This window comes from Rhinoraja longicauda, chromosome 4, assembly GCF_053455715.1.
Source record: "Rhinoraja longicauda isolate Sanriku21f chromosome 4, sRhiLon1.1, whole genome shotgun sequence".
NCBI lineage: Eukaryota > Metazoa > Chordata > Chondrichthyes > Rajiformes > Arhynchobatidae > Rhinoraja > Rhinoraja longicauda.
Window position 1 is genome coordinate 56,378,255 of NC_135956.1, and position 26,893 is coordinate 56,405,147.

Consider the following 26,893-nt stretch of genomic DNA (forward strand, 5'->3'; position numbering starts at 1 on the left):
GATGTAAAACATACAATGGCATTGAGAGAATTCCTCCTGGTCCAATATTCTTGCCTCAGTTAAGAACCATTATTAAAATAGTTAAAATGCATATTTTCTTTGTGGAATAGTTGTCTTGTGAAGTTGCAATTTGGTTCCATAATTTAAAATGTAAAACGCTTTTAAGAATTCACAAGCATGTGATGTGACAGTAAATGCTCTTCCATAGATACATGTAAAATTCTCATGGCGTGATGGGTGTTTTTAACAATCTGCAGATGGGGAGCTGGACCACTTGGTGGAAGCATTTGTTCCCTAATTTTAATCTTGTGAATAATGAAGTATTTCATCATTTAAACAACACTATCTTTTAAAACTAGCAACTTGGGCTGCACAGAATCCAACATTGTTACCAAATAAAGGTATAGCGGGGATAATATTAATTAGACAGCCATTGTTGTATTGATGCGGAGAACTGAGCAGAGCTTCTAAATCTGCAGTTGCTGCATAACCTGCTTTTGTCTCTAAGACCAGGATAGAGTTGATGTTGAGTTAAGTTGGTCTTTAGTTGGACTTGTTGGCTTTGCATTGGTGAATTTCAAACATGTTTTGTGTTTATCTCTGGGCCCGATTACGGGAAGGTGATAAATTGCACAAAATACTTTGATTTATACTTTATTCCTTATGATAATATTGCAAGACATATTGGATTTCAGTTGCTTTGAGATTTAGGTTGATTTCTGTACAGCAAGCACTCTGCATGGGTAGTAGATCCAAAATTATGTTTCCGGTGGGGGAATCTTCAGACTGATTGGAGTATGGAAGAGAAAGCTGGAAAAGACAAGTAAGGGTGGCACAAAGCCTGGCAAGTTATAGATGGATACAAGTTTGGGGGGGGGGGGGGGGGGGGATTGATTGGCACTTGGGTAGATTAAGTGACAAAAGGGTGGAGGTCAAAAAAAGTTGTCAGATAAGAGAAGAAAAAGAGGAGTGAAATGTAACACTAGAGGGATGTGGAGGAGAAAGAAAGGGGATAAAAGGGAAATGTGGGAGTTGCGGGTGTGAAATGAGAATACAAAGGAGGTGGAAAACAACCGTATGACTGGGGTGGTCGGAGATGGCGGGTTGAGTGTGCATGGAACTGGGTGGGAGCAGGGGAGAGGAAATTACTTGAAATTGGAGGATTTAATGTTGATGATGTTGAGTCATAAGCTACCCAAGCAGAATATGGAATACGAGGTGCTGTTCTTTCAGTTTGTGTGTGGTATCACTCTGGGCAATGGATGAGGCCAAGGACAGACAGGTCGGCCTTATGGGAATGGGAGCGGAAGTTAAAATGGTTAGCAACCGCGATCTCCCACAAGCCTTGATGGACAAAGTGCAAGTTTTCAGGAAAAACAGTCATCCCGGAAATTAAGATGCTGGAATCGAGCAAAAAAAATAAAGTGGTGGAGGAATTCAATGGATCAGGCAGCATCTGTCGAAGGAATGGACAGGCGATGTGTCATGATATATTCCTGACATGTCATGAAAAAAAGATTTGGTGATATACTTGAAGCTTCCTTGAAATGCAATATTCGCTCTGGTTCATTGGAACGTCTGGCCCATGATAGCAGGGATAGTGGAGTAGGATTATTAGCAATGGTACGGAGAACCTTGAACCACGCATTGGAGATACAGAAGAAACTCTTAAAGGTGTGCGCTTTCTCAATCTGCCCACTAGCCTGCCCTATTTGTAGAGTCTGTTTCCCTTATTGGCTTAATTAGCCATTACAGAGCCCACAAAATTATAGTGAAAGCAAGACATCCTTGATCCCAAACAACTGCCTAAATATGAGGGTCTTTGGATGAAGTTTTGCATGAAAAGCTTCTATAAAAATTCACATTGTTGCACAAAATGCAAATAGCTAGCCATAGCTTGGATGTTTCAAAATTAAGCTTCCAAAGGTTTTCACCCAGTTGTCTAAATATGCAACTGCCTTGCAGACTTGCTTTGCTCCTTGTTTTAGTACACCCACTGGATTATGTAGCATCCAAATGGCTGCTTCAAAGACATGTAGCTAAATTGGAAGTTGCTTGATTAGAGCGAGAAGTTTGCACATATTTTTATCTTGGACCAATGCTGCTGGCCCACTCTTGTGATTCATTTTCTGATGACTTTGTGGATGTGGATTTAATGAGTTTAGAGTGGGAACCTTGTGAGATGTTTTGCATTCTTTTTGACCCCAATAGAAACAATACAAAAAGTTCAAATAATCTCTCAAATCCTCCTGCATTGCGACTCCACTCAAATATTTTTCTGCCTAAAATCTCACATGGTGGTCATTAAGAAAACTATTCACTGAAAAGAACAGTTACCTCTAAGCAAATAATATCAAGGGAAACGGATTCATAATTTTCTACCATTAAATAGTGGTTGGATTGAGGAGTTAAAATAAGAAAGGGCAGTGTATTTGGATTTGCTGCAATTCCTGGTGTAATTTTAGGGTTTGCTGTGCAAGTCCAAGATGCGCCTGGAAGTAATGGCACACTCCTAAAGATGTTTATTGTCCAAAGACAAAGGTTTTGTGAAAGTTTTATACATGTTTCAAACATCTGTACAATATTGCACCACAAGTAAACTTGTGAAGATGGTATACCTGGCCCTACACAAATGCAGGGTAGCCTTAGTTTCTAAACTGGTTTATGAAATATCTGGGGCAATCTCTTTGTGAGTAGATTAGGCAAAATTAATGTTTAAACTGGAATCTAGGAGGCCTATTTATTAAATGAAATTGTGCTTTGTTCTGACTGGAGATTTCTCCAGCAAAATCTAGATGATGTGATGTTAGATTGAAGCATCAGTTTAGTTGTTCAAGTCCACAAGTGACATTTGAACCTGCTGCCTTCTGCATTTTTCATTCCTTCCTTTTTGTGTAGTAGACCTGATAATGGACACTAATCCTAAAATGTTGAATAAATCTCATTGAGACCAGTGAAGTGCCAACTCTGCCATTTTAACAGATCCACCTTGAATGGTAAATTGTGGATGCTCATTGAAAACAGATTTTTGCCCACCTGTATTATATCTGTTTCCAAAAAAAACTTAAGGCAAAGACTTAATCTGATTTAGCCATGGATAAATCATATAAATGCAGGAGTATAAAATGATTCTGAGAAATAAGATGTACATGTATTTGAAAAGACAGGTTTATCAGGAATGGTCAGCATGATTTTGTGTATGGGTGGTCACGTCTCATGGATTGTGTTTTTTTGAAGTAGTAACCAAGAACGTCGAGGGAAGGGTGCTAGATGTATTCTTTATTTAATGCAGCAGATTAGATCACATGGGATCAAGGGGGAGCTAGCAATCTGGATGTAGAATTGGCTTTATGGTAGGAAAATTGTTTTTTGGGCTGGAGGCCTGTGACTGGTGGTGTGCCAGGTTATCGGTGCTGGACCCTTTGCTGTTTGTCATCAAAATCAACTATTTAGATTAGAATGTACAAGACATGATAAGTAAGTTTGCATGAAAATAGGTGGTATTGTAGACGGTGAAGATGGTCATCAAGGATTACAGCAGGATCTTGATCAGCTGGGCAAGTGAGCTGGGGAATGGCCAATGGAACTTGATGCAGATGTGTTGCATTTTGGAAAGTCAAACCATGGCATGTCCTTCCCAATGAAACGTAGTTCCCTGAGGGGGGTTGCAGAGCAGAAGGATCTTGGAGTACAAGTATATAATTTGCAGAAAGTGACATCACAGGTTTACATATTCTGTTGTGCTGCAGCAAGTAAGAATTTCCTTGTTCTATCTGGGACATATGACAATAAAACACTTGACTCTTGACTAGGATGGTGAAGAAGGCTTTTGGCACATTAGCCTTCATCAGTCAGGGAATTGAGCATACTATAGGGACGTTATGTAATAGTCATACAACACGATGGGAAGGCTGCACTTGATGTATTGTATTCGCGTTTGGTCACCCTGCAGTGGGAAATATGCCATTAGGCTGAATAGAGTGCAGAGAAGATTTACAAGGATGCTGCCAGGGCTCTAGGGTCACTGCTATAGGGAGAGGTTGGGCAGGGTAAGACTTTATTCCTTGGCAGGAGGATGAGGGATGAACCTAAAGTGGTATATAAAATCATAAGGGGGAATAGATGCGATGAATGCACAGAGGCTTTTTCCCAGGGCAAGGAAATCAAGAACAAGAGGGCATAGGTTTAAGGTGAAAGAAAGATTTTATAGGAATCTGAGGGGCAACCTTTTCACACAAACGGTGGTAGATATATGGAACCAGCTGTCGGGGGAAGTAAATGAGACAGGTGCATGGATAGGGAAGGTTTAGAGTGATGTGGGCCAAATGCAGGCAAATGGGATTAGTTTAGACGGATATCTCGGTCAGCATGGGCCTGACAGGCTGAATGGCCTGTTTCCGCACTCCATAACTATGAATGATTCTGCACAGCAATGCAGAACTAGAGGTGAAGCCAGAATCAAATGCTTTATCTTTGAGTGCACGTTTGCTGCAAGATACAAAGTTACATTGATTATGTCAATTGGTGTGGGTGTCCAATTTGCGACAGAGAAGTATATGGTGGAAGTAGTCATTGACAGGAAAGGAGCAAATGTGAACTTCTGCTTGAAAATCACTAACCTGCACATTAACTGGTTTTCAGCAAATGTTGCCACCAGATCTTAATATTTTCAGCATTTTCTGTTGTAATTACATTTTAAAATCTTTTATCTTAAATGTTGAGTGACTTTGTACTTTCTTTCCAGTCATCCGCCTCTGAATGTTTTGGAACAGGCTACAATTAAGCAGTGTGTGGTAGGACCAAACCATGCTGCATTTCTGCTGGAGGTATTGTATATTTATTGTATATTAAATGATTGTGATAACTTGTATGTTTTAAATATTTCTGAATTGGTTGAAACAAATCATAAAGTAAGAACATGTTCTTAAAGCTATTAGTTTAGTTTAGAGATACAGCACGGAAACAGACCCTTCGGCCCACCGGGTCCGCGCCGACCAGCGATCCCCGCACATTAACACCATCCTACACACACGAGGGACAATTTACACTTTAAACAATCCAATTAACCTACAAACCTGTACGTTTTTGGAGTGTGGGAGGAAACTGAAGTTCTCGGAGAAAACCCATGCAGGTCATGGGGAAAACATACAAACTCTGCACAGGCAGCACCCGTAGTCGGGATCGAACCCGGGTCTCCGGCGCTGTAAGGCAGCAACTGCGCCACCGTGTTGTACTTGGTATTGAACTTTGTAATGACAACAGAAAATAAAAGTTCACCAATGTCTAATCGGAAATATTAACCTGATTGTAGGCTCATAAATTCTCTCATTCAAAATGTATCATGGCATTTCTTTTAACTCAAATCTTTTGCCATAATTCTGCAGTGGTAGTTTCTGGTTCTGTTTGCTTTACCATTTATATTGCACAGCTTGTATCTCGGGTCACAATTAGCTTGATAGTTCTGAATTTGTTCTTGGCTTTCACAGCAGCAGAGTAGGCACATCAGCTATTTTGATCCTCCATGTTTTTAGTTGGCAAGTAAAATGAGAAAGTGAATTAATAGTTTTCACTGTATCTTGGTACATGTGGCAATAATATACAAATACATGTACTCTATGAAGCTGCAACAGAATTTTTATTTCAATAATATATATAGTCTCCTGTCATTCTTCCACTTCCAACCTGCTCAGTTTTTGATTGGAATTGTCCTTGTACCTTCTGTGAATTGCCTCCAATGCAAGAATATTCCCCTACAAACCGGGAGATTAAAATGATCCAGAGCACATTAGGTGTGGATTTATTTTTGTCTTGCTCATTCACAGCAAGACTTCCTTTCTTTAATTCCTCCTTCAAAAATGATCAATTTGCCTTAATCACTTTCTGTACAATTGCTTAATCGGTATTTCACGCGTGAGGACACTTTGTGTACAGCGGCACGCTAAGATTTCATTTAAACAAAGCCTCAATTCATCAGATTTAAGCTTGCCAACCAAACATTTGCATTTTGTATCCATTTGTAGATTTGTGACCTCTTCATAACTAGTTTTCCTATATACTATTTGTATTATCGGTGATTTTGGCTAAGGTACATTTTGATCCTTTCATCTAAGTCATTAACATAGATTGGATGTAGTTGAAGCACAACACTGATTATTGTGCTCCCCTACTCGTACTAAATGCAGATTGTCAACCAATTCTTGGATAGCTCAGTCATACTAATATACTGCTCTCAATGCCCTGAATTCCTCTGCACTGACCTATTATCCGTGCTTTCGCTTTAACAATTGGTTTTATACTGCGATCATGGATTACTTAAAGCAGAATTCTAAAATGCTTTTTTTAAAATGATCTGTGGAACAGCCAGAATTTAGAGAGTGGGCATGAGAACTGGGAAAAGACAGGCGTAGAAGATTTTTTAAATGCAGAGAATTGTGCAAAGCCTATGACAGGGTGAGAGGTAAATGTTTAAAGTGGAAAATTGTTTCATGATAATAGCACCAGTAAAGGGAACAATGATGTTAATGTCAATGATGTTAATGTGTTAATCTTATGAATATAAAGGGCTATAAAATGCCACGTAAAATGAAAATTGAGGTTTTCTTTATTGCAGCATTACAGGGTAATGAGATGCAGATTTACTGAAGGGAAAAGAGAAGCTTGAATTGGGAGGAGATATTTTTGCGTGATTGAGGAATAGATCAAAGTGCTAGGTGACAAATCGTCGTCCACTTTTTCATACATCTGCTCTCATCCCTTCCTCTCAACAATTGAGTCAAGAATGCAACCAAACAAAGACCGTAATTGATCATTGTTTCTGATGTTGGGTTCTAGTTAGTGTTGTGCAATGTTCAAGAGCCCAACGGTTGCTGGGAAGAAGCTGTTCTTGAACCTGGAGGTCACCATTTTCAGGCTTCTATGCCATCTTCCTGATGGTAAAAATGAGATGACAGAATGGTCAGGGTAGTTTGGGTCTTTGATGATATTAGCTGCCTACTTCAGGCAGTATCTCCTGTAGACCCCTTAGATGGTGATACGGTCAGTATCTGTGATGGACCAGGCAATATTAACCACTTTTTGCAGCCACCTTTCTTTTCCAGACAGACAATGTCAACCACTTTCTGCAGCTTCCTTTGTTCTCGGGCGCTTGAGTTACCTAACCAGACTGAGATGCAACCAGTCATGCCCTCTAATGCACATCTGCAGAAGTTCGATAGAGGATTTGGTAACATTCTGAATCTTAGGAATTAGAGGTGTTGCTGAGCTTCCATTGTGATTGCATCAATGTGCTGGGCCCAAGACAGGTCTTCAGAGATATGCACACCCAGGAACTTGCAGCTGTTTACTCTCTCATCTATTAACCTGTTGATGAAGGCAGTTTCGTGAATCCTGTCCACATTGAAGATCTCCCTTGTTGTCAACTTTCATTTCACCGGCCTTCACATTGAATAGATTAACTGACATTTCTGGCACCTAAAGCAACACACATCTCACGGTCACCATCTTTCTAACCCTACCTGCATTTCAAAGAGGCTGATACCACCGTGACATTCTAGTCCATAATATAAAAGGGGGATATGCTTATTTCCATCAATTCACTATATGTTGCTAGTCTTGATCCATTCTTTTTCAGGAAGGCCAGATACAATTTGTGTAAAAACTTTGCAGAACCATTCCATTCGATCTGATTATTTGATATTCTAATTCTGCTTCTGTGGCCCCTCTCCCTTTACTCGTCAACAACTGTGCTGGTATTCCTTGTACTTCATTGAAATAGGCACATTGGTTCTCTGGTCTCGCCATTAAGTTGAACCGGTTCGGATTAATTATCTCCTCAATTAAATTATTTGAATTCCATCCCTTTTATCTTCACATCATTCCATTTCCCACTCATTTGATTCCTTCTGTGTTTTATTTAAGTTTCTGGCGCACCATCGAGTTTTAGAGACACGACGGGGGTGTCATTAGTGGGCCAGGGGTGTATAATCCAGAAAGGTTCCGGAATGGAGGGTGCTGGAAAATCTGTTCAACCTGTACCTAAATGGGCCAAATTGACAAATTTGTTCTGCAAAGATGGGCTTTTGCTGTTTGTAATCAAAACTTTAGTAAAGGGAGAACATTGCATATTTTTGTTGGCCCAGAATACTGTAAATTATTTTATAGGGACCGGACCTATATAATATTCAGAATGGAAGATTATTAGTGGAGCTTCAGTTATCAATGTCTTTTACCTTGTGGAATGTCCTTTCAAACGAATTGTCAAACATGTTTGGGGGATATCAGTAAACTGGTACACTCTGTAAATGTATATTCATAATTGAACAGCCTTTTTGCATGTTTTTTTGCCTGTCATATTAAACTATTGAACAAATCTATGTATCACAACATTAAGGGGGGGGGCGGAGAGGAAGGAGGAGGAGAGGGTGCTGCAACATTGCAGGAGCGGTTTGGGCCCAACGGGTCCACGTGGTCTAGTTACCATTAATTCTCTCACTCTCCTACACAGTTGGGGTAATGTACAACAGCGAATTAACCTACCAACATGGACTTTGTTATAGATAAATGTGCATTTTTGTTAATTCTACTGTAAATGTTAGGGCAGCACATTGGCACAGCTGGTTGGGCTGCTGCCTTGGAGCTCCAGTGACCCAGTTTCAATCCCAAATTTGCTATGTGAAATTTGCATCATCTTGACCACACAGGTTTTCTCTGGGTGTCTGTCAGACATGCCTAAAAGGCCAAAGACGTAACCACTAAATGCCTTCTGTCATAGTCAAAATGTTGATTTGTACTGAGATCTTAACTGAGCTGATGTACGAGAGATGGATACAAAAAGTCTGCTGAATCAATGACATGACGGAGTCTATTTGAAGGGGTATTTTGACGTGATTAACCCCTAATTTGCAGGTTGGTAGCAAAGGTGTGCAAAATGAAAACAGTTTGTAAACTTGGTACTTGTAAGAAGGCTGTAAAGCAGGGGTGTGAAACTCGATTTAGGTCACGGGCCGGAATGGGCAAAATGCGACTTCATGCGGGCCAGAACAGTTGTTCACCCACGCACCGGCTCTCATGCGTCTCAGTCACTGCTATAATTACAAAGTGTTTCACTTTACGAATTTCGTTTCTTATGAAGAAGATTGCCTAGCAAGCATTACTTTTATGATTGGTATCTAGGCCCTAGATAGAGTGGATGTGGAAATAATGTTTCCAGTAATAGGGGAGTCTAGGACCAGAGGTCACAGCATCAGAATAAAAGGTCACACATTCAAAATGGAGATGAGGAGGAATGGGTGGTGAATCTGTGGAATTCATTGCTACAGACAGAGGCTGACATTGGGTATTTTTGAGGCAGAGATTGATGGGTCTTGATTAGGTTACAGGGAGAAAGAAGACAATAGAATGTGGTTGAGAGAGAAAATAGACCAGCCATGGTTGAATGGCAAAGTTGACTTGATGGGCTAAATGGCCTAATTCTGTTCCCTTGTCTTGTAGTCTTCCTACAGTGTTTTGCCCACAATGGGCTGGCTGGGTGGTGAACAGCCAAACAGCAGCTACCTGGCATGGTGAAAGATGGTCTGTCCATCATCTCACATGAAGGCCCCGCTCCCCATCCTTCTCTTTATGTCTTTCTTCCTTCCCCTCGCATCCTCACCTCTCATGTTCTTCTCTACCCTCACCTTCTTCCCCACCTGCCCTCTCCCTTTCCTCAGATTATCCCTTCTCTCATCCCCACTTCCTTCCAACTACTCCCCTCCCTTACTTCATCCTCTCTTTATCCTTACCTCTTCCCTAAATCCCCTCCCTTCCCTCATCCCTAAACACCATTCCTTCTCATCTGCTTCCTTCCTCACCCCTCCCTCTCTACTTCCTTTCTTTACCATCTACTCCCCCCCCAACACCCCTTCCTCATCCCTAAAAACACTTCCCTCATCTGCTCCCTCTCCCTTTACCACCACCTTCTCCCTTCTCTTCCCCATTCCCGCATACCTACCAGCACGTCTTCACATCCCACCTAACCTTAACCCAAACCCAGATCCCCCACCTTGGAGAGCAGCTCAGATTTTGGATCGCTGACTGCGGCCCCATTCACAGTGTGGTGACTTCCCACCAGCCTCTATCCACACACTCACCTGGGTCTCAGGTACATGGTAGGAAAAGAAACTGCAGACGCTGGTCTAAATTGAATGTAGACTCAAAATTCTGGAGTAAATCAGCGGGTCAGGCAGCATCTCTGGAGAGAAGGAATGGGTGGCGGTTCAGGTTGAGACCCTTCAGTCTGAAGAAGGGTCTCGACCCGGAACATCGCCGATTCCTTCTCTCCAGAGATAGACAATAGGTGCAGGAGTAGGCCATTCAGCCCTTCGAGCCAGCACCGCCATTCAATCACTCTCAATCAGTACCCCGTTCCTGCCTTCTCCCCATACCCCCTCACTCCGCTATCCTTAAGAGCTCTATCCAGCTCTCTCTTGAAAGCATCCAACGAACTGGCCTCCACTGCCTTCTGAGGCAGAGAATTCCACACCTTCACCACTCTCTGACTGAAAAAGTTCTTCCTCATCTCCGTTCTAAATGGCCTACTCCTTATTCTTAAACTGTGGCCCCTTGTTCTGGACTCCCCCAACATTGGGAACATGTTTCCTGCCTCTAATGTGTCCAATCCCCTAATTATCTTTTATGTTTCAATAAGATCCCCCCTCATCCTTCTAAATTCCAGTGTATACAAGCCCAATCGCTCCAGCCTTTCAACATACGACAGTCCCGCCATTCCGGGAATTTACCTAGTGAACCTACGCTGCACGCCCTCCATAGCAAGAATATCCTTCCTCAAATTTGGAGACCAAAACTGCACACAGTACTCCAGGTGCGGTCTCACCAGGGCCCGGCACAACTGTAGAAGGACCTCTTTGCTCCTATACTCAACTCCTCTTGTTACGAAGGCCAACATTCCATTGGCTTTCTTCACTGCCTGCTGTACCTGCATGCTTCCTTTCATTGACTGATGCACTAGGACACCCAGATCTCGTTGAACTCCCCCTCCTCCTAACTTGATGCTGCCTGACCCACTGAGTTACTCCAGAATTTTGTGTCTACCTCGGGTACATGGTGGCAGTCTCTGTGGCGACAGCCCAGGTACTTCCTGGTGTCCACAACAACGCTGAGACTCCTCACTTTCTCCAGCGGCAGTCCCTTCCAGCCCGTGTTACCGCATGGCCGGATGTGGGCGTAGCTTCTACTCGCCCTCGGGAGCTGTGGAGTGGGGAGGTGACAGCTGCAGATCGGACTTGCATTTTCCTTCTGTGCAAAATTTATAAATCCTGCGAGTTTAAGCGGTCATGTAGCTCACTTTCTGTGTATAATCTAACGGCGCTGGCTTTTCACCAAATCATCCCGCGTGCCGGATTGTACCCCTTCGTGGGCTGGATGCGGTCTGCGGCCCGGTAGTTTGATACCCCTGCTGTAAAGGTATCGAAGGGAATCCATGGGGGTTTGGTTGGGTGGGGGGGAGCCTTGATCAAGAGATGAACAAAGAAAATTTGCATGGCAAAGAGGCCATAAATCTTAATGAAAAGTGGAAGAGTTCGTTCTGATGTAAAGGATTGGTGTAAGGATTCAATAAGACGAGTATACCTAAATCCAGCAATTTTGGATTATTCCTCTGCCACTATATTGACTGATGCTGGGTCCCTGTGCTGATTTAACTTAAAATTATCTTATGGACTTTGTTAATGTGTAGTTAGAAACTAAATTATTTTTAGTTGCTACAGAAGCCATTTATGTTCTAAAGTTTAGAGGTACATTATTTGATGTTATTTCATGCTGGAATATTTTCTCTCCTTTTCCTTCCCTAACAAACCAAACCTTATCATACCAGGATGGCCGTATCTGTAGAATTAGCTTTGCTGTTCAACCAGATAGATTGGAACTGGGAAAACCAGATACTAGTGATGGGTAAGTATTTGTGCCTGCTGATTTATTTTATTGTTCTCTTTTTTACGCAATTTGCAGTTGAAGACTTTGTGTACAAATTCAGTTCTGACGTTTTGCTAGCATTCCAATTTCAAGTACATAAAAGCATTGAAATAAATTCTTCACTATGTCCAGCTTTTATTTTCTACACAATTTGTGAATTGAATGTATTTTGAATTTAGCATTTAACAGATTATCAACTTGTATGAAAATGAGATACATTATTCTTCATGTTTTGAAGAAATGCTTTCTGGTTAATCTATTTTTGTGGATTTAAAATATGATGAATAATGCCTAGTTTTTTAAGTTCTTGTGCTATCTGACCACAGATCTGTTTAGTTTGGTTGTGATTTACTAAAACCATTTAGCAATCCTTTGTTTATAAAAAGTACTTTTTTCCTTAAGTGCTGTAAAGTGCTGATATTATTGCGTCCAAATTTGGAACTGATTAGGCGTAGCTCTGTATTAATCTTTGAAAATGAAGCACATTCCAAATTGTAATACTTTTTCTAGATTATTGTTTTACAGACAAAACATTTTAAAAAATGTGTGCAATTTTAAGAATTTTAATTTACAAAATCATAATGACACCCAGGAAATTTGTAGCCATTCTCAAAACTGTGTATATCTATTAAATCTTAGCAGTAACTGAACAAATATTGAACGCTAAAAATTGCCCAAGGGTGTTGCACTGGCTGGTCATTCACCAGTTACAGAAAATGTAAAGTCCCTGAGCTGCGAGGCTTGGGATACCTGTGTTGTAACCCATCTCCCATCTTTGTTTCCAGTTCAAAGTTGAGCAGTGGTTCAGGCACAGGAAGGACTTCCAGGCCAGGCAGGAGTAGTGATTCCCCATGGTTTCTGTCTGGTTCTGATACTCTGGGCAGACTGGCAGGCAACCCCCTTGGGTAAGTTTTGGCAGGGTTTAGGTCAACATGACCTTCAAATCAGCCCATGTGCCAAATAAATATGCATTGCTAGGGTGGTTAAAACTTGTTTTGAAATTGCTGGCTGTAAATTTTAGCTGTTATTCATAGTGCATGCCATGATGCATTCAGGAATCCTATTTGTCATTCCTGCTAAAGTGGGCTGCTTGGTTTCCCTCTATGTGCTTTCTGCTGTTAAATATTACATGTCAACTTTTACCAAATGCTGTGTTAACAATTCAGGCAGACACTATGGCAATGAAATGGTACTTGCAGAAACATATTCTTTTGAATGCATGAATGGGAATCCTTGTGACTGCTTTTCTAACATTGCCACTCACCATAAAGATTTGCAGAGCAGTTAATGCTTTATTCTGCTCATGTGCAGATAATTGGCTGCATCCATTAATAATTCACACAATTAAGTGTGATGATGGGGGAAAATAGGATTTGAGGTGACAATGGAATAATGGGTATACTTGTCAAATTAATGACCAAAATGAATATTGTAACTGCCAAAAGTTGTCAGAAAACTGGGATTCTAAAATGGGAGTCCCAATAGCGCATATTTATAAACAGAATCTTACTAGGAAGTATTTTTTAATGAAGTTGGAATGTCATCTGATAAGTGATCATGGGTTCAAACATGGTGCAATTCTCCAATGTCTTGGAAATTTGCTTACATACCTGAAGAGTTTCATAACTGAAGACAATTACAAATATTTTTATGTAAATAGATTAAAGTAAGTTTATGAAAATGCTGAAAACGAACTTTTCTGCAATTTTGAAATATTTGCCAAGTGGGGCATTAAGACAGAGTACTAAGGCTTCCCTCGCCGAAGGAATGTGCTCTTTTGATGAGTATTTTACATGGAAATTATCTATTTTCCATGGCTGGAAACAATTTAAATGTATAGCAAGCAGACTATTGAAACAAAGATCTCCTGATCTGTCAAAGTCTTTACACCTTTCCTCCCCATTAATGATGGGGTACAAATTAGCATTTTTAAAACATGGAAATGTTATAACAAACCCATTAACTGATAGCACTGCACCAAATTCCACATTATTTAATGCATGTTTGAATTTCATACTTAAAATTCATTTGCACTTGTTGGCTGTTCTAGATTGCATTATTTTAACCTCTTGCTTTTTGCTTTCCATTCCAATGTAATGGAATTTAATTTTGGAATAAATCATTTAAAACATTTTTTTAAATGCTCCTGGAGCATTTTTAATGACGGTGGTTTGTATGTTTAAATCTCTCAATGTATACAGGTTTCTTTATGAATCTTTGTGTTTCTTTACTTTCATCCCTTTCTAAGTACTTTTTGATTAGTTTTAACTAATACAAATCTCATGAATTGACATTCAGGAGTCGTTGGAGCTCTGGAGTAAGTGGTGGGGCCTCGGGAAGATCATCCGCAGGGGCAAGGGATTCACGGAGGCAGACTAGAGTGATACGTACTGGTCGTGATCGAGGATCTGGACTACTTGGAAGTCAGCCACAACCGGTCATACCAGCATCAGTCATCCCAGAGGAATTAATCTCCCAGGTAATGTTATAGAAACTTTATTTGATACAGAAAAGAACAACTTTGTATGATGGAGAAAGGTTAAAAGGGGGACTTCACGCTGTTGGGCCAAATTGAGTCTGTGGAAGTATTTACAAATATTTTCTTTAGGGTCAGTTCAGTTTACAGATTTGAGAGAACAAGACCTGAAATTCAATGAGCAAAGTTGATAGATTACAAGGAATTTTAATTTTAAGAATTAAATTGCAGCCTTTAAATTCCATGTACAATATTGAGCATTAACTGCCAGATAATTGAGGTGGTTGGTAGTTTATTACCAATGAAATTTGGTGATTGGAGTGACGTGGTTAACAAACGTTATGTTGGTGCTAATAGCATGCCTAGCAGTTGTTTTAATAAACCTTGAAACTAAATGTGGAATTTTAGCTGATGAATTTTATTCTTGTAGTTGAAGATTTAGCTGTGCATTGTACAATTTTAGGTTATATTATTTAATTAAAGTTGACAATCCCTTAAATGTTTCACCCAGCTTTCACCAATTTTTTTACTCGTAATATTTGAAATAGTCTTGGTAACGATTCGGGTGCAGCCCTGCCTATTCTTTGTTTCAATACTTCATGGATTTGCTACGTATAGTAAAGTGACTCAATAAATAGTATGTGAAATATAATGTTAAAAAAAACTATAGTTTCCAATGCGAGGATTCCTAATCCATTAACATACATAAATGAGAGGAAAATGGAAAAGGAAAGCTAGCCCCAATTTACTACTGCTGCTGCAGTTTAGAAGAATTAACATTTAGCTCTGAAACTCTGGTTGCGAGACTTACAAATTCTGTTTGATTTTCGTGATAATAACGCCGCAGCAACTAGGATCCATATAGATGAGACCAATGAATAATTTTGGTCGTTTTCTGCTGTGGCATTGAATTTATGTGATGTGGAAGACATCTTGCGTGGTTCCTGTACCAAAGAGGACGTGCCCGAGCTCCTCCAATGACTACAGACTGGTGGTGCTGACTTCACACATCATGAAGTCCCTGGAGAGGCTGGTGTTCACCCACCTACAACCCCTGGTTAAACCCTACCTCGACCCCCTGCAGTTTGCTTACCAAACAAAGATGGGGGTTGAGGATGCCATCATCCACCTGCTCCATTTTTCCTATGCTCACCTGGATAAGTCGGGAAGCATTGTGAGAGTCATGATTTTTGACTTCTCCAGTGCTTTTAACACCATCCGGCCTGCACTGCTAGGGAGCAAACTGACGAAGATGCGGGTGGATGCTCCACTCGTGTCCTGGATCACCAACTACCTGACTGGACAACCACAATATGTCAGGCTACATAACTGTGTCTCAGACATGGTGGTGAGCAATACACGGGACGGTCTTCTCCCGCTTCCTGTTTACCATCTACACCTCGGACTTCAGACATAACTATGTCTCCTGCCATCTGCAGAAGTTTTCAGATGACTGCAATTGTGGGCTGCATCAGAGAGGGGAGGGAAGCTAAACACAGAGGTGTAGTCAATAACTTTGAGTGGCGGGCCTGAATGAATTACCTGCAGCTCAACACCGACAAGGCTAAGGAGTTGATAGTGGACTTTAGGAGGAGAGGAACACCCCTGTCTCCATCAATGGTTATGGGTGTGCAGTTTACCAGGGAATACAAATACCTTGGAGTGTACCGGGACAGTAAACTGGACTGGTCCAGGAACGCTAAGGCCCTGTACAAGAAGGGACAGAGCAGGCTGTACTTTTTGAGAATGTTCCACTCCTTCAACGTCTGCAGTAAGATGCTGCAGATGTTCTACCAATCGGTCGTAGCCAGTGCCATCTTCTTCGCTGCTGCGTGCTGGGGCAGCAGGACGAAGGCTGCAGACGCCAAAAGGATCAACAAACTCATCAGGAAGGCTGGCTCTGTCCTGGGGGGCGGAGTTGGATTCATGGGAGGTGGTCTTGGAGGGGAGGAAGCTCCTCAAACTGCGGAGCATCCTGGGCAATACAGCTCACCCTCTCCATAACACACTGGTCAACCTGAGGAGAACCTTCAGCAACAGATTAGTTCCACCAAGATGCAGGACAGAACACCACAGGAGATCCTTCCTTATGGCCATTAAACTTTACAACTCCTCCCCCTTCTGTCGTGGGGTAGACTGAGACTGACTGACTCCCCCCCCCCCCACAAAATCATTGCACATCCCCCAAGCCTTTCCACTCGTTACTTTAATTCCACTCGTCACTTTCATGTATTTTGTGTTTTTATGACTGTTGGCAGATCAATTTCCCTCCTGGGATAAAGTTCTATCGTATCGTAATGATTTGGACCGTTTAATTGATTTTTATTTAAAGTAGTTTCTGATGGGGCGAGAATGCCTTGAATTAATAGAATCGGTTGAACTTTTCACTTTTTCTGCTTGCATGTGAGACTGTCCAGTAGCTGAAGTACAAACTTCAGTGAAAAGATGAGCAATCTTTACCAAAAAAGTGATTTCAAGTGACTTTACATGAAAGATGTTCAGCAAATATTATGGGTCATCCTTGACTCAATGGTAACCTCTCACCCCCTCCCCTTGCATTCCACAACCTCCCAAACCAAAGAAAAGTGTCTAGTGCTGAATTTTGGGAAGTGCCATAAAGGTTCTAATTGTTGTTAAAGAATTATTCCATGATTTTAAAAAGGGACGCTCTCTTGTGTTGAAAAGCAAATGAAAACATGAAGATGCTGTGCAGAAAAACTATGTTCGAAATTGAAAAGACTGTAAAGAGAGGAGTTGGTTTAACATTTCAGATCGGTCAACTTTTATCGTGAATGGCATTGCATTAATTCCAAATCCTTACATAGAATGCTTAAAAAAGATGTTCAAAGTTTACAATAGTTAAAAATAACATTTAAAAGTTTTATACCCTTTCTATTTGCTTTGTAATGTTTCCCAATTTGCTGATGCCTTTGAGGTTTTAATGAAGGTTGTGAATTTTTCTCTCCAGTCATCCTTCATTTTTCATTTTAATATTGTGTCATATGTATATTCTCTTTGTTTAATTATCTTATCCAACATGCTCATCTCAAATATCATCATGGCAATTGGATAAACAGACATAAACATAGAAAATAGGTGCAGGAGTAGGTCATTCAGCCCTTCGAGCCAGCACCGCCATTCAATATGATCATCGTAATCAGTACCCAATTCCTGCTTTTAAAATTAAAAATTAAAGGTGGCATTTCTTAAACAATTTTAACGTAAAGATTCTGACCAAATATTTTTAGAAACTTGACTCTGATATAAATTGACATGTTTTTAATTTAAACTGAATTTTCCACTCCATCCAAGTTTAGTTCTTTCTCTTGCCCACAGGCACAAGTTGTATTGCAAGGCAAGTCTAGAAGTGTTATTATCCGGGAATTACAGAGGACAAATTTGGATGTCAATCTTGCTGTAAACAACCTACTTAGCCGTGATGATGAAGATGGAGATGATGGAGATGACACAGCAAGTGAATCTTATTTACCTGGAGGTTTGTGAGCTTGATATTGTACTTTTCGATTTAGATGTGTTTTGCTTATGTAATTAGCAGGCAATTTTTGTGAAATCAGAAGATAATTTTTTTATGATGCTGTACCTAGTTTTTGTAGGTCACGTATAAATAAAGGAGCCTAAGACTTCATGTTACGTGTTGCTCTGATTTTTCACCACTTGTATTAGATTGCTGTTTCAGGCAAAAATCGGATTTCCCCCACTCCCGTCCAAATACCAATTCTATTTCTGAAAGGTTTTGATGTGCGTTTTATCAGACAAAACATATTTCAATTTAATTTCTGTAGCTCTTTATTATGTGAAAGTGTAAACTAGTCTTTCAAATTTCACTTCTCAATGGAAGCAATGATTATCCAATGACATGGATTGGCTTCATCCAGTATCCTGAGACAGAAAATATTTTTTTTAGCTATCAAGGATAATATATTCAAATGTATATATTTTAAAAAATATTACCTTAGTGAATGTTTGTGATGACTCGATTCTTTATACTAATGATAATGATATGAAAATATGCTGGTTTTGTGGGAATATATATTGCATATCTAAATGGGAATAATATAGTTAACATGTATCAAATACTTAGGCACTTATTTTGTACTATTAACCATGCTGTGTTCCCTTCTCAGAGGACCTTATGTCTTTGCTGGATGCAGATATCCATTCTGCTCATCCGAGTGTCATCATAGATGCTGATGCTATGTTTTCTGAAGATATCAGCTATTTTGGTTATCCTTCCTTCCGTCGCTCTTCTCTATCCAGACTAGGCTCGTCAAGAGGTATTTTGAAGCCAAGATAATTTTACAAGCACTGTGCCTTTCAAGGTGTTTTCTCCTTATCATTAGCAAGTATAAGAATGCTCGAAAACGTGTTCTAAAATCTCCCCATATTAGCAAACTGTTGACAGTGAAACTAGACCATTATTTACCTCCATTTGAGAACTGTATACTAGTATCACTAAAAGATTCAATTTCAGGATACCTCCTTGTTGACGTTCCTGCATTTACACAGATGGTACCTTAATGCATAACTGTATGACTAAGAGCTGTGCTTTCTTTGTTAGTATGGTTTTGATTTATTTGACATTTGGGATTAACATTTAGGGTTTCTAAACAAAGATTGGTACTTTTTTCCCCCCAGGTGAACAAAGAATGAGAAAAGACCCCTTGGTTCATTCAGTTTGTCACACAGTTGTGATGTCCAAAATCATGTTATGCCCCACCTAAATCTAAAGTGTGAATAGCTTTATTTAATCCTCTTTTTGAGTGGAATGTTCTCCTGGTTAATGTTATTTGGATGACCACCATTCCTTTCTTCCTGCATCACCGTGTCCCCACACCCTCATTCATTTTGTAAACACGAATTGGATATTTGGCCATAATGTTTCTGAAATTATAGTTACTGATGTTTAATAATCAAAATGTTTGTTACTGAATTTTGGACTTCTGGAACTTTTGGAAACTGAGCATCTGACCATTTTGAAAAGGACGCAGTAGTTTGTTTTGCCTTATAGTGGACATTGCACAAGGGTGCAAAGAGTGCACGTTTACAGAATATATATTTTTTTAAATGCTCACTTCAAGTTAAATGCCAAGTGTGCTAAACCATATCTGGTTCTTGTAGAAATAACTGCCTAATCAATTTGTGAAAATTAGTTTTTGCTTAAGTCAATGTAAATTTATGACTGTCTTCCAAAATCAGATTATATTATAAAAGGATGCAGTATTTGGTACACCTGACATCCATAATTAATTGTTACAGCTAAAAGTATCCTTCCAAAGTTATCTTAAAATGTAGGAGGAAAGTTTAAATGCAAATTGCCATGCAAGCAGTCCATTTAGATTATGTTGATTTACAATGTACAGATCTGTGTATGCATGGCCCTAAGCCCATCTTATTTTTTTTAAAGAAAAAATACATCTGTATCCACAGACTCGATCAGGAGCCAATCATTGTATTCATAGGATAATCAGTTGCCAGACCACTTGTACCAAGTGGTTCTGTGTGTGCTCTTTTAATAGGGAGCTGCACCCAATTACTACTTGTAAGCTTTAGCGTATTCAATGGAGTTAGTTCTTCTCCGATCATTTCCTTTTGGATATTTAACATTGTAATGTATTTATGAATGTGTTAATGCTTTTAGAATATTAAAAAGGGCATATTTATGTTTAAGGGGTATTGGGTACAGTCGATGGGCTTAGCGTTTTTATCGTCTGTCGGTAGTCTGTGACAACCTGTGAATTTAGAGGACGGTGTACAACTACATGGAACTATTAGTTAAATGTGGTTAATTGCATACATTGCACATGTGCTATTTCTCCAATTAGTGCTGTAATATATAGTAACAAATGAGAAGACATAAATCAATACATTTGGTGAGTTTGTATTGTTATATGCATAGTGCCAGGATCAATAGGTAATAAACACCATTTACAATGTGGCACTTGAATTTATAATGTACATTTGGCATCTTGTCAAATGTAGTATGTTTTGATCTGTTTCTGATGCCTGGTTTTCTATACTGGAAGGAATAAGGGAAGGGCAGCACCAACTGCTTTCAAGTTATTGGAGGAGGCTCCAAGAACATCCCTATTCTCAATGAGAGTGCTAAAGAAAAAGTTGAAGCATTCTTAATAGTGTTCAGCCAGAAATACTGATTAGAAAATCCATCTTTGGTTTCTTCTGGGATCCCAACCATAACAGAAGCCAGTTCACCAGCCAATTCAATTTGCTCTGTGATATCAACAAATAGCTCAAAGTGCTGGATGTAGCAATAACATCTTCCCTTCTCTAGTACTGAAGTCCTGCACTCTAGAATTAAATGAGCATCTGGCCAAGCAGTTCCACTAGTTACAATAATATATTTGCCTTCCTGAGAATATGCAAAAATCACCCAAGGCAGACAAATCTGGCAAATTACAGCAATGCGTGTCTACCCTCCATCATCAGTAAAGCGATTGTCAACAATATTATTGAGCAGCACTTCACTGATGTCTGGTTTGGTTTTTGCCAGGATTGCTTGGCACCAGGTCTTGTCAGTCTTGGTCTGGACATGATCTGAAGAGCTGAGGTGAGAGGCCCTTAACATCAAGGCAGCATTTGACTGAGTGTGGCATCAAGCCCTTTGGTAAAGATAAAGTAAATGGAGATCAAACGAAAACTAGTCAGTGGGTGGAGATATATATTGCACAAGGCAAGATAGCTGTGGTTATCAGAGGTCAATCATGCCAGGACCTTGTTGCAGGAGTTCCTCTGAGCAGTGTCCTATTCACATGCCTCATCAGTGACATTCCTTCCATCATAAGGTTGGAGGTGTGGATGTTTGCTAATGATTGCACAATGTTCAATTCTACTTGCAGCTCCTCAGCAAATGAAGCAGTCCATGCCTGCATGCATCAAGACCGAGACAACATTCAGGCATGGGCATGGCATAAGTGGTAAGTAACATTTGTACCACTAGTATCAGGCAATGACCATGTCCACCAAGAGAAAATCCAGCAATATAACGTTGACATATTTATGGTATTATCATCATTGACTCTCCTACGATCACTGTCTGGGGGTCACCATGATCCACAACTAAATTGGACTGACCACAAATACTATGGCTACAAGATGGCAATCGTGTTCAGCCAGAAAAGCTGATTTTAAAAAATCCATCTATGATTTCTTCTGAGATCCCAAGTTAGAGGCTTGGTATCCTGGGTTCCCAGTACTTGCCCCCAGTCTCCTTACGGCATTTCCACCATCGACATGTCACAAGTGGGGAACATATTAGAATATTGATAATTCGGCTCAAGAAATCCGATGCACACTAGGAGAAAGCCGACCGCTCATTTTACACCCCATCAACCACCCTTTACATTCATTACCTCCGCCGGCCTGTACCATGTATAAAATGCACAGCATTTTACTCTGCCAGACTGCCCCAACAGCACCTTTTAAACCCATGACCTCTTCCACTAAGGAGGGTGGGCAGCAAGTACTTGAGTAACCACCATCTACAGATCCCTTGTAAGTTGCATACTATTCCTGATTCAAGGGATGGGCAGTAGATATGGACTTGCCAACTCTGCCCAGATCTTAAAAATGAAAATAAAACTATAAAATATATCTATTTGAAGTGCAAAGTAATGGAGATGGTGTATTCAGAGATCAAGCAGATGCTAAACTAATATATTCATAATATTTTGTTTCATCTTGGATTTCACTTGCAATTGAAACTTAATACTATATTTGCTTGTGATTATAATATAAATGGATAAGAGAGGTTGAGGCTTTTCCTTCCAAGAAATTAAAAGTGACTAATCAACTTTAGTTCTGTTCAACAGTTAACAGACATTTCTAGTTTGTCATTAAGAATATTTTAATTAAGGTCGGGGTTTGGCTGCTAATCCCAACATTCCATTGCAATTTACCTCTTTAGGTGATGCTTAACCACCACAAAATGCTTCATTTATTGCATCAAAGTTAATTCCATTATAATATTAGCTAAAGGGCTCTATGATGTTTTTGACTTGCCAATAATGTTAGAAGATTTTACCAAGTATGCAGGAGCTGGTGTTCCCATGCATCCACTGGCCTTATCTTTCCAGTGGTAGAGGTTATTGCCTAGGCGATGCTTTTGAAGATGCTGCAATGTGATGTGATTGTGAACACAGCAGTTCAATAGCAATGATGGGGGCAAGCATTTTGAAGCAGATGAAGATGTTTGAACTAGAAACTTACCCAAAGTAACACATGGCAGTGTTTTGAAGTTTGGAAAATTGACCTCCAACAACACAAAATCTTATGCTAGGCATGTATTGTCCCTCATTTCAATATTACTTGAGCTCCTTGATGCTTCTCTGTCAAATGTTGCCTTGATAGTCACTCCTCATTCAATCATAGAATTCACCTTGTATCTGTTTCTCCAAGCCTGTATTATAGATTGGAGTAATTGGACTTTACTTGACTTGAACTCAAACTAAGCATTGATTAACAGGTATTAGTAGGTAAATGCCAGTTGACAATTCCATCACAGTATTCCATCATTTTGAATGGACTGGGGTCGTGATCTACAAGATTAGTTTTGTCCTGCTTTATGAACTGGACATCTGGGCAGTAATGAGACATCTTGTTTGTAGGTAACCGTTTCTGGAGTGCAAGTCTTTAAATTACAATTGTGATGTTTACAGGGGCAGTTGCCTTTGCCTTAGTTAGACTACTATGCCAATTTTTGATGACATTTGGAGTGAATTGAATTGGCAGAACACTGGCTTCTACTTGGTTCTTCTGGCCAAAGATGGTTTCAAATAATTCATCCTTGTCTTTTATATGTGTTTGCTGGACTTTGCCATCATTGAGAGTGAGAATGTTTATGGAGCAGCCACCTAATGTTAGTTAGATAATTCAAGTGCAAAGGACCAATGCAAAGTTTGATCTGATTGTGGGGTGTGGTTGTCCTTGAATTGTAGTTTTACCAGAATAGATATGCCTGCTGGTGCCAGTGGCATGCTCTTCTACATTCATTGAACCCAAGTTGATCCTTTGGTTTGTTAATAATGGTCGGGTGAAGGATCTATTGGGCATCCTAGAGGTTATGATGAAATACAGCTTCACTAGCGCAACTGCGTCTCACGGGTGCCTAATTTTGAGTCTCAAGTTCTGTTCTAAATCTACTCCCATGCTTAAAGAGATAGTGATGGGATGGTTTTATAAACAAATAACTGGTAACCTAAAGAAGTCTGAAGAAGGGCCCTGATCCTAAGCATCACTTATCCATGTTTTTCCAAAGATGCTGCCTGACCTGCTGACTTACTCCAGCACTTTGTGTCTTTTTTTTGTAAACCAGCATCTGCAGTTCCATGTTTCTATTGGTAACCTATGCTCCATTTAGTTTGTGCCAGGACAAATCTGCAGGGATAGTACCGTACTACATTGGTATATACATTGTGAAGGCAGGATTTGGTTCTGACCGGTGTTGACACTGGCAGGTAGATTGGTGAGTACAAAGTCAAATAGGATATTTAGACATTTATTTTGGTTACATCCTGGTAGTTATATTTTTTGGGGAGTCTTATCAGTGGCTGGTCTGTAAAACTACCCTCTGTGATGGACATTAAAACCCCTGCCAAGAGTACATTCTTCAAAGTGGTATTCAGCACAGAGACATACTAATTCATCAGCTGAAAAATGGTGGTAGATTGTAATTAGCAGTTAAATATTTAGTTTTTATTCCCACAATTAATAAGATGGTGTAGGATTTCATGGTGTCAGGAGTTAACTTTGAAGATTCCAATGTCAATCCCATCTGCATGTTACAAAGCTATCCCCTCTTAGTTTTTGACAGTTTTGATTCTGTATTACTGTATAGCCTGATTTTTTTTTTTTTGGGGGGGCTGCTTCTCCAATTTTGTGTTCCCTGGAGTTTACAATGGTTACTTGGATAGAGTTGACAGGATTGGGTGTGCCTTTCTTCTGGGAATTTATTTTTGCTTCGGTTGATTTTTGTTTTATTTTTGGCAAAAGAATAATTCAAATTGCATAACATTAGGAAACGGTCCTTTTATTTTTTGGCATGTTTAATTTGGCTTAGTGCAGAGTTGTTATCCACAGGTCTTGTGTTACACTGCTATTAGTTGTTCTGTGGAGGGTTTTCCTAGAGATTGGCTTATTTTTATTCCACTGGTGTGACCCCATTGCATACCAGTTCTCCTTCTTCCCTTAGAGAGAGACTCCGATCTGTTGCGTGAACGTGAATCAGTTTTACGTTTGCGTGAAAGGAGATGGCTTGATGGTTCCTCATTTGATAATGAAAGAGGCCCCACAAGCCGTGAAGGTGAATCGAACTTGGATAAGAAAAGTCTTCCGGTCCAAAGTCCTGTCTCCTTGGGAGAGGAACTGCAGTGGTGGTCTGATCGGGTGAGTAACTTTGTATTGGTTAATTAAATTGAAATACTAGATTTTGGTAATGGCATTCTGGTTCCATAACAATTATGGATTTTGGGAAGCACTATTTTAGCCAAAAGGGGTAATGGTTGTTATAAGGCACACGGAGGCTTGAATGAAGTGAAGAATTTGAATTTTTATTAAATATATATTTATTCTAATCTACAGTGTTTGCTAGTTGAACATATAGGCAATTTGGGCAATTTTTGAAGCACAGTCAAATTCTATTTAAAACAGTGATTTTCAAAATTGGAACTTAACTTGAACTAACATTCAATTGCCAGTTTAAATAATTTTGCTTGCTTGATGCAATTGGTTTTAAAAGGTTAAAAACACTGCCATCAATGAAAAACAAAAGCAGTAGAAGCCTCTTCCGTGGCAAAACTCAAATCATATTAAAATTTCATTTTGAAATTTATATCCAAATTGTATTTTGCTGCTCAAATCGTTGAGAGGATAAAACTGAATGTTTTTATTGTAGATATTTTGTGTTAATTTGGCTCCAGGTACTAACTAACCAGAATCGTGAGGTTTGTGGTCACCACTAAAAATCAGTTAAATTTGAGTTAATGCAATAAAAAAATATTTTAAGGGCTGATTCCCCCCCCCCCCCCCCCATTTGGAATGAGAAGTCATTTAACAATTTACTGTTTCTGGGGCCACAGAAAACGTTCTGTGTCGTATAAAAGGCGAGTGCTCACCCCCCCCCCCCCCATTTTTGCTACAATTCCAGATGCAGCTTGAGTGACAAGAGGTCTGTTAAGGACACTTGATTTCTGTATTAGTATGGGACTGGATTATTTTTGTTAAACTGTCAATTACAATTACTAGTGCAATTCTTCTAAAATGCTTTGATTCAGATCAAAATTAATCTATAAGTATAAAGTATGGGTTGTCAGTTGGATCAAAGGATGTAACAAGTAAACCATGATGAAATTTTCTAAAGCCAATCGACTATATAGAAGACTAAGATACAAATTTACTGAACTTTCTTCCCCAGGATGGTACTAAATTTGTAGCTATTGGAGCTCTGTATTCTGAACTTGTAGCTGTAAGCAATAAAGGTGAATTATATCAGTGGAAATGGAATGAATCTGAACCCTACAGAAATACGCAGGTATGGAATTCAAATTTGTTTTAGTTTAGCTCTGATTCTTGCATAATTGAATATCAATGTTCATGATAACTGAATTGTTAAATCTTTATTCATAAAGAATCCTTCAGTGCACCATCCTCGAGCTACACAGTTAAGTTTAACCAATGAGAAAATTGTCCTTCTGGCTGCCAATAGCATTAGAGCCACAGTTACGACAGAGAACAGCAAAGTGAGTATAATTAAAACGTTTTTGAATTGAACTACTACCTATTTTATTTGCCTTCTCCAAATTCCTCCCTTGTGCTTGTTATCCAGTTTTTGGGTTGAGATGCTACAGTATGTATTTTATTTCTACATTGTATTTGGTTTGATTAGAGAAAAAAAATTGTATGTTGACCAATAAGAAAACTGCTTCTGGTGAAACTATTGTAGTGGTTAGATCTCAATAGTGTCAATTATTCCTGTCGCGTTTAACTAGATCGCATGAAAGTTATCAAAGATAATTGAATATATCCACATTCATTGATGATACAAGACAGTGAGATATGAGAAAGATGCAGAAGGGGATTCAGGGAGGGTAAACAGAATCCCTTGCACTAACTCCTTTCAAACAACTCAATTTTTAAAAAAAGGAAGCCCATGAATGGCTACATGAATGGACATGAGAATTTTTTTTTAAATGGAGATTACAAGGATTTAGTGTTTAGAGATCCGGCTGCTTTTGTATTCAAACCATTGATAATTAATATAGTGTAAGAAGGAACTGCAGATGCTGGTTTAAACCAAAGATAGACACAAAAAGCTGGAGTATCTCAGTGGGACAGGCAGCATCTCTGGAGAGAAGGAAAGGGTGACATTTTGGGTCAAGACCCTTCTTCGAAACATCACCCATTTCTTCTCTCCAGAGA

At 39.6% G+C, this 26,893-nt stretch overlaps 1 protein-coding gene across 16 annotated transcripts in view; it reads left to right on the top strand.

The window, feature by feature from the left end:
• The window catches only part of ubr5 (ubiquitin protein ligase E3 component n-recognin 5), a 139,863-nt gene that overhangs the window by 12,631 nt on the left and 100,339 nt on the right, over window positions 1-26,893 (top strand). For 7 of the 16 annotated variants that reach the window (XM_078397767.1, XM_078397768.1, XM_078397769.1 and 4 more), the window contains exons 3-12: window positions 4,745-4,826; window positions 11,870-11,946; window positions 12,753-12,872; window positions 14,266-14,446; window positions 17,780-17,939; window positions 18,589-18,738; window positions 21,319-21,396; window positions 24,651-24,862; window positions 25,890-26,006; window positions 26,104-26,214. In XM_078397767.1, coding sequence (XP_078253893.1) covers window positions 4,745-4,826; window positions 11,870-11,946; window positions 12,753-12,872; window positions 14,266-14,446; window positions 17,780-17,939; window positions 18,589-18,738; window positions 21,319-21,396; window positions 24,651-24,862; window positions 25,890-26,006; window positions 26,104-26,214 — 1,288 coding nt within the window. The remainder of the gene's footprint in view (window positions 1-4,744; window positions 4,827-11,869; window positions 11,947-12,752; window positions 12,873-14,265; window positions 14,447-17,779; window positions 17,940-18,588; window positions 18,739-21,318; window positions 21,397-24,650; window positions 24,863-25,889; window positions 26,007-26,103; window positions 26,215-26,893) is intronic. The other 9 variants (XM_078397774.1, XM_078397779.1, XM_078397780.1 and 6 more) reach the window with 4 other exon arrangements.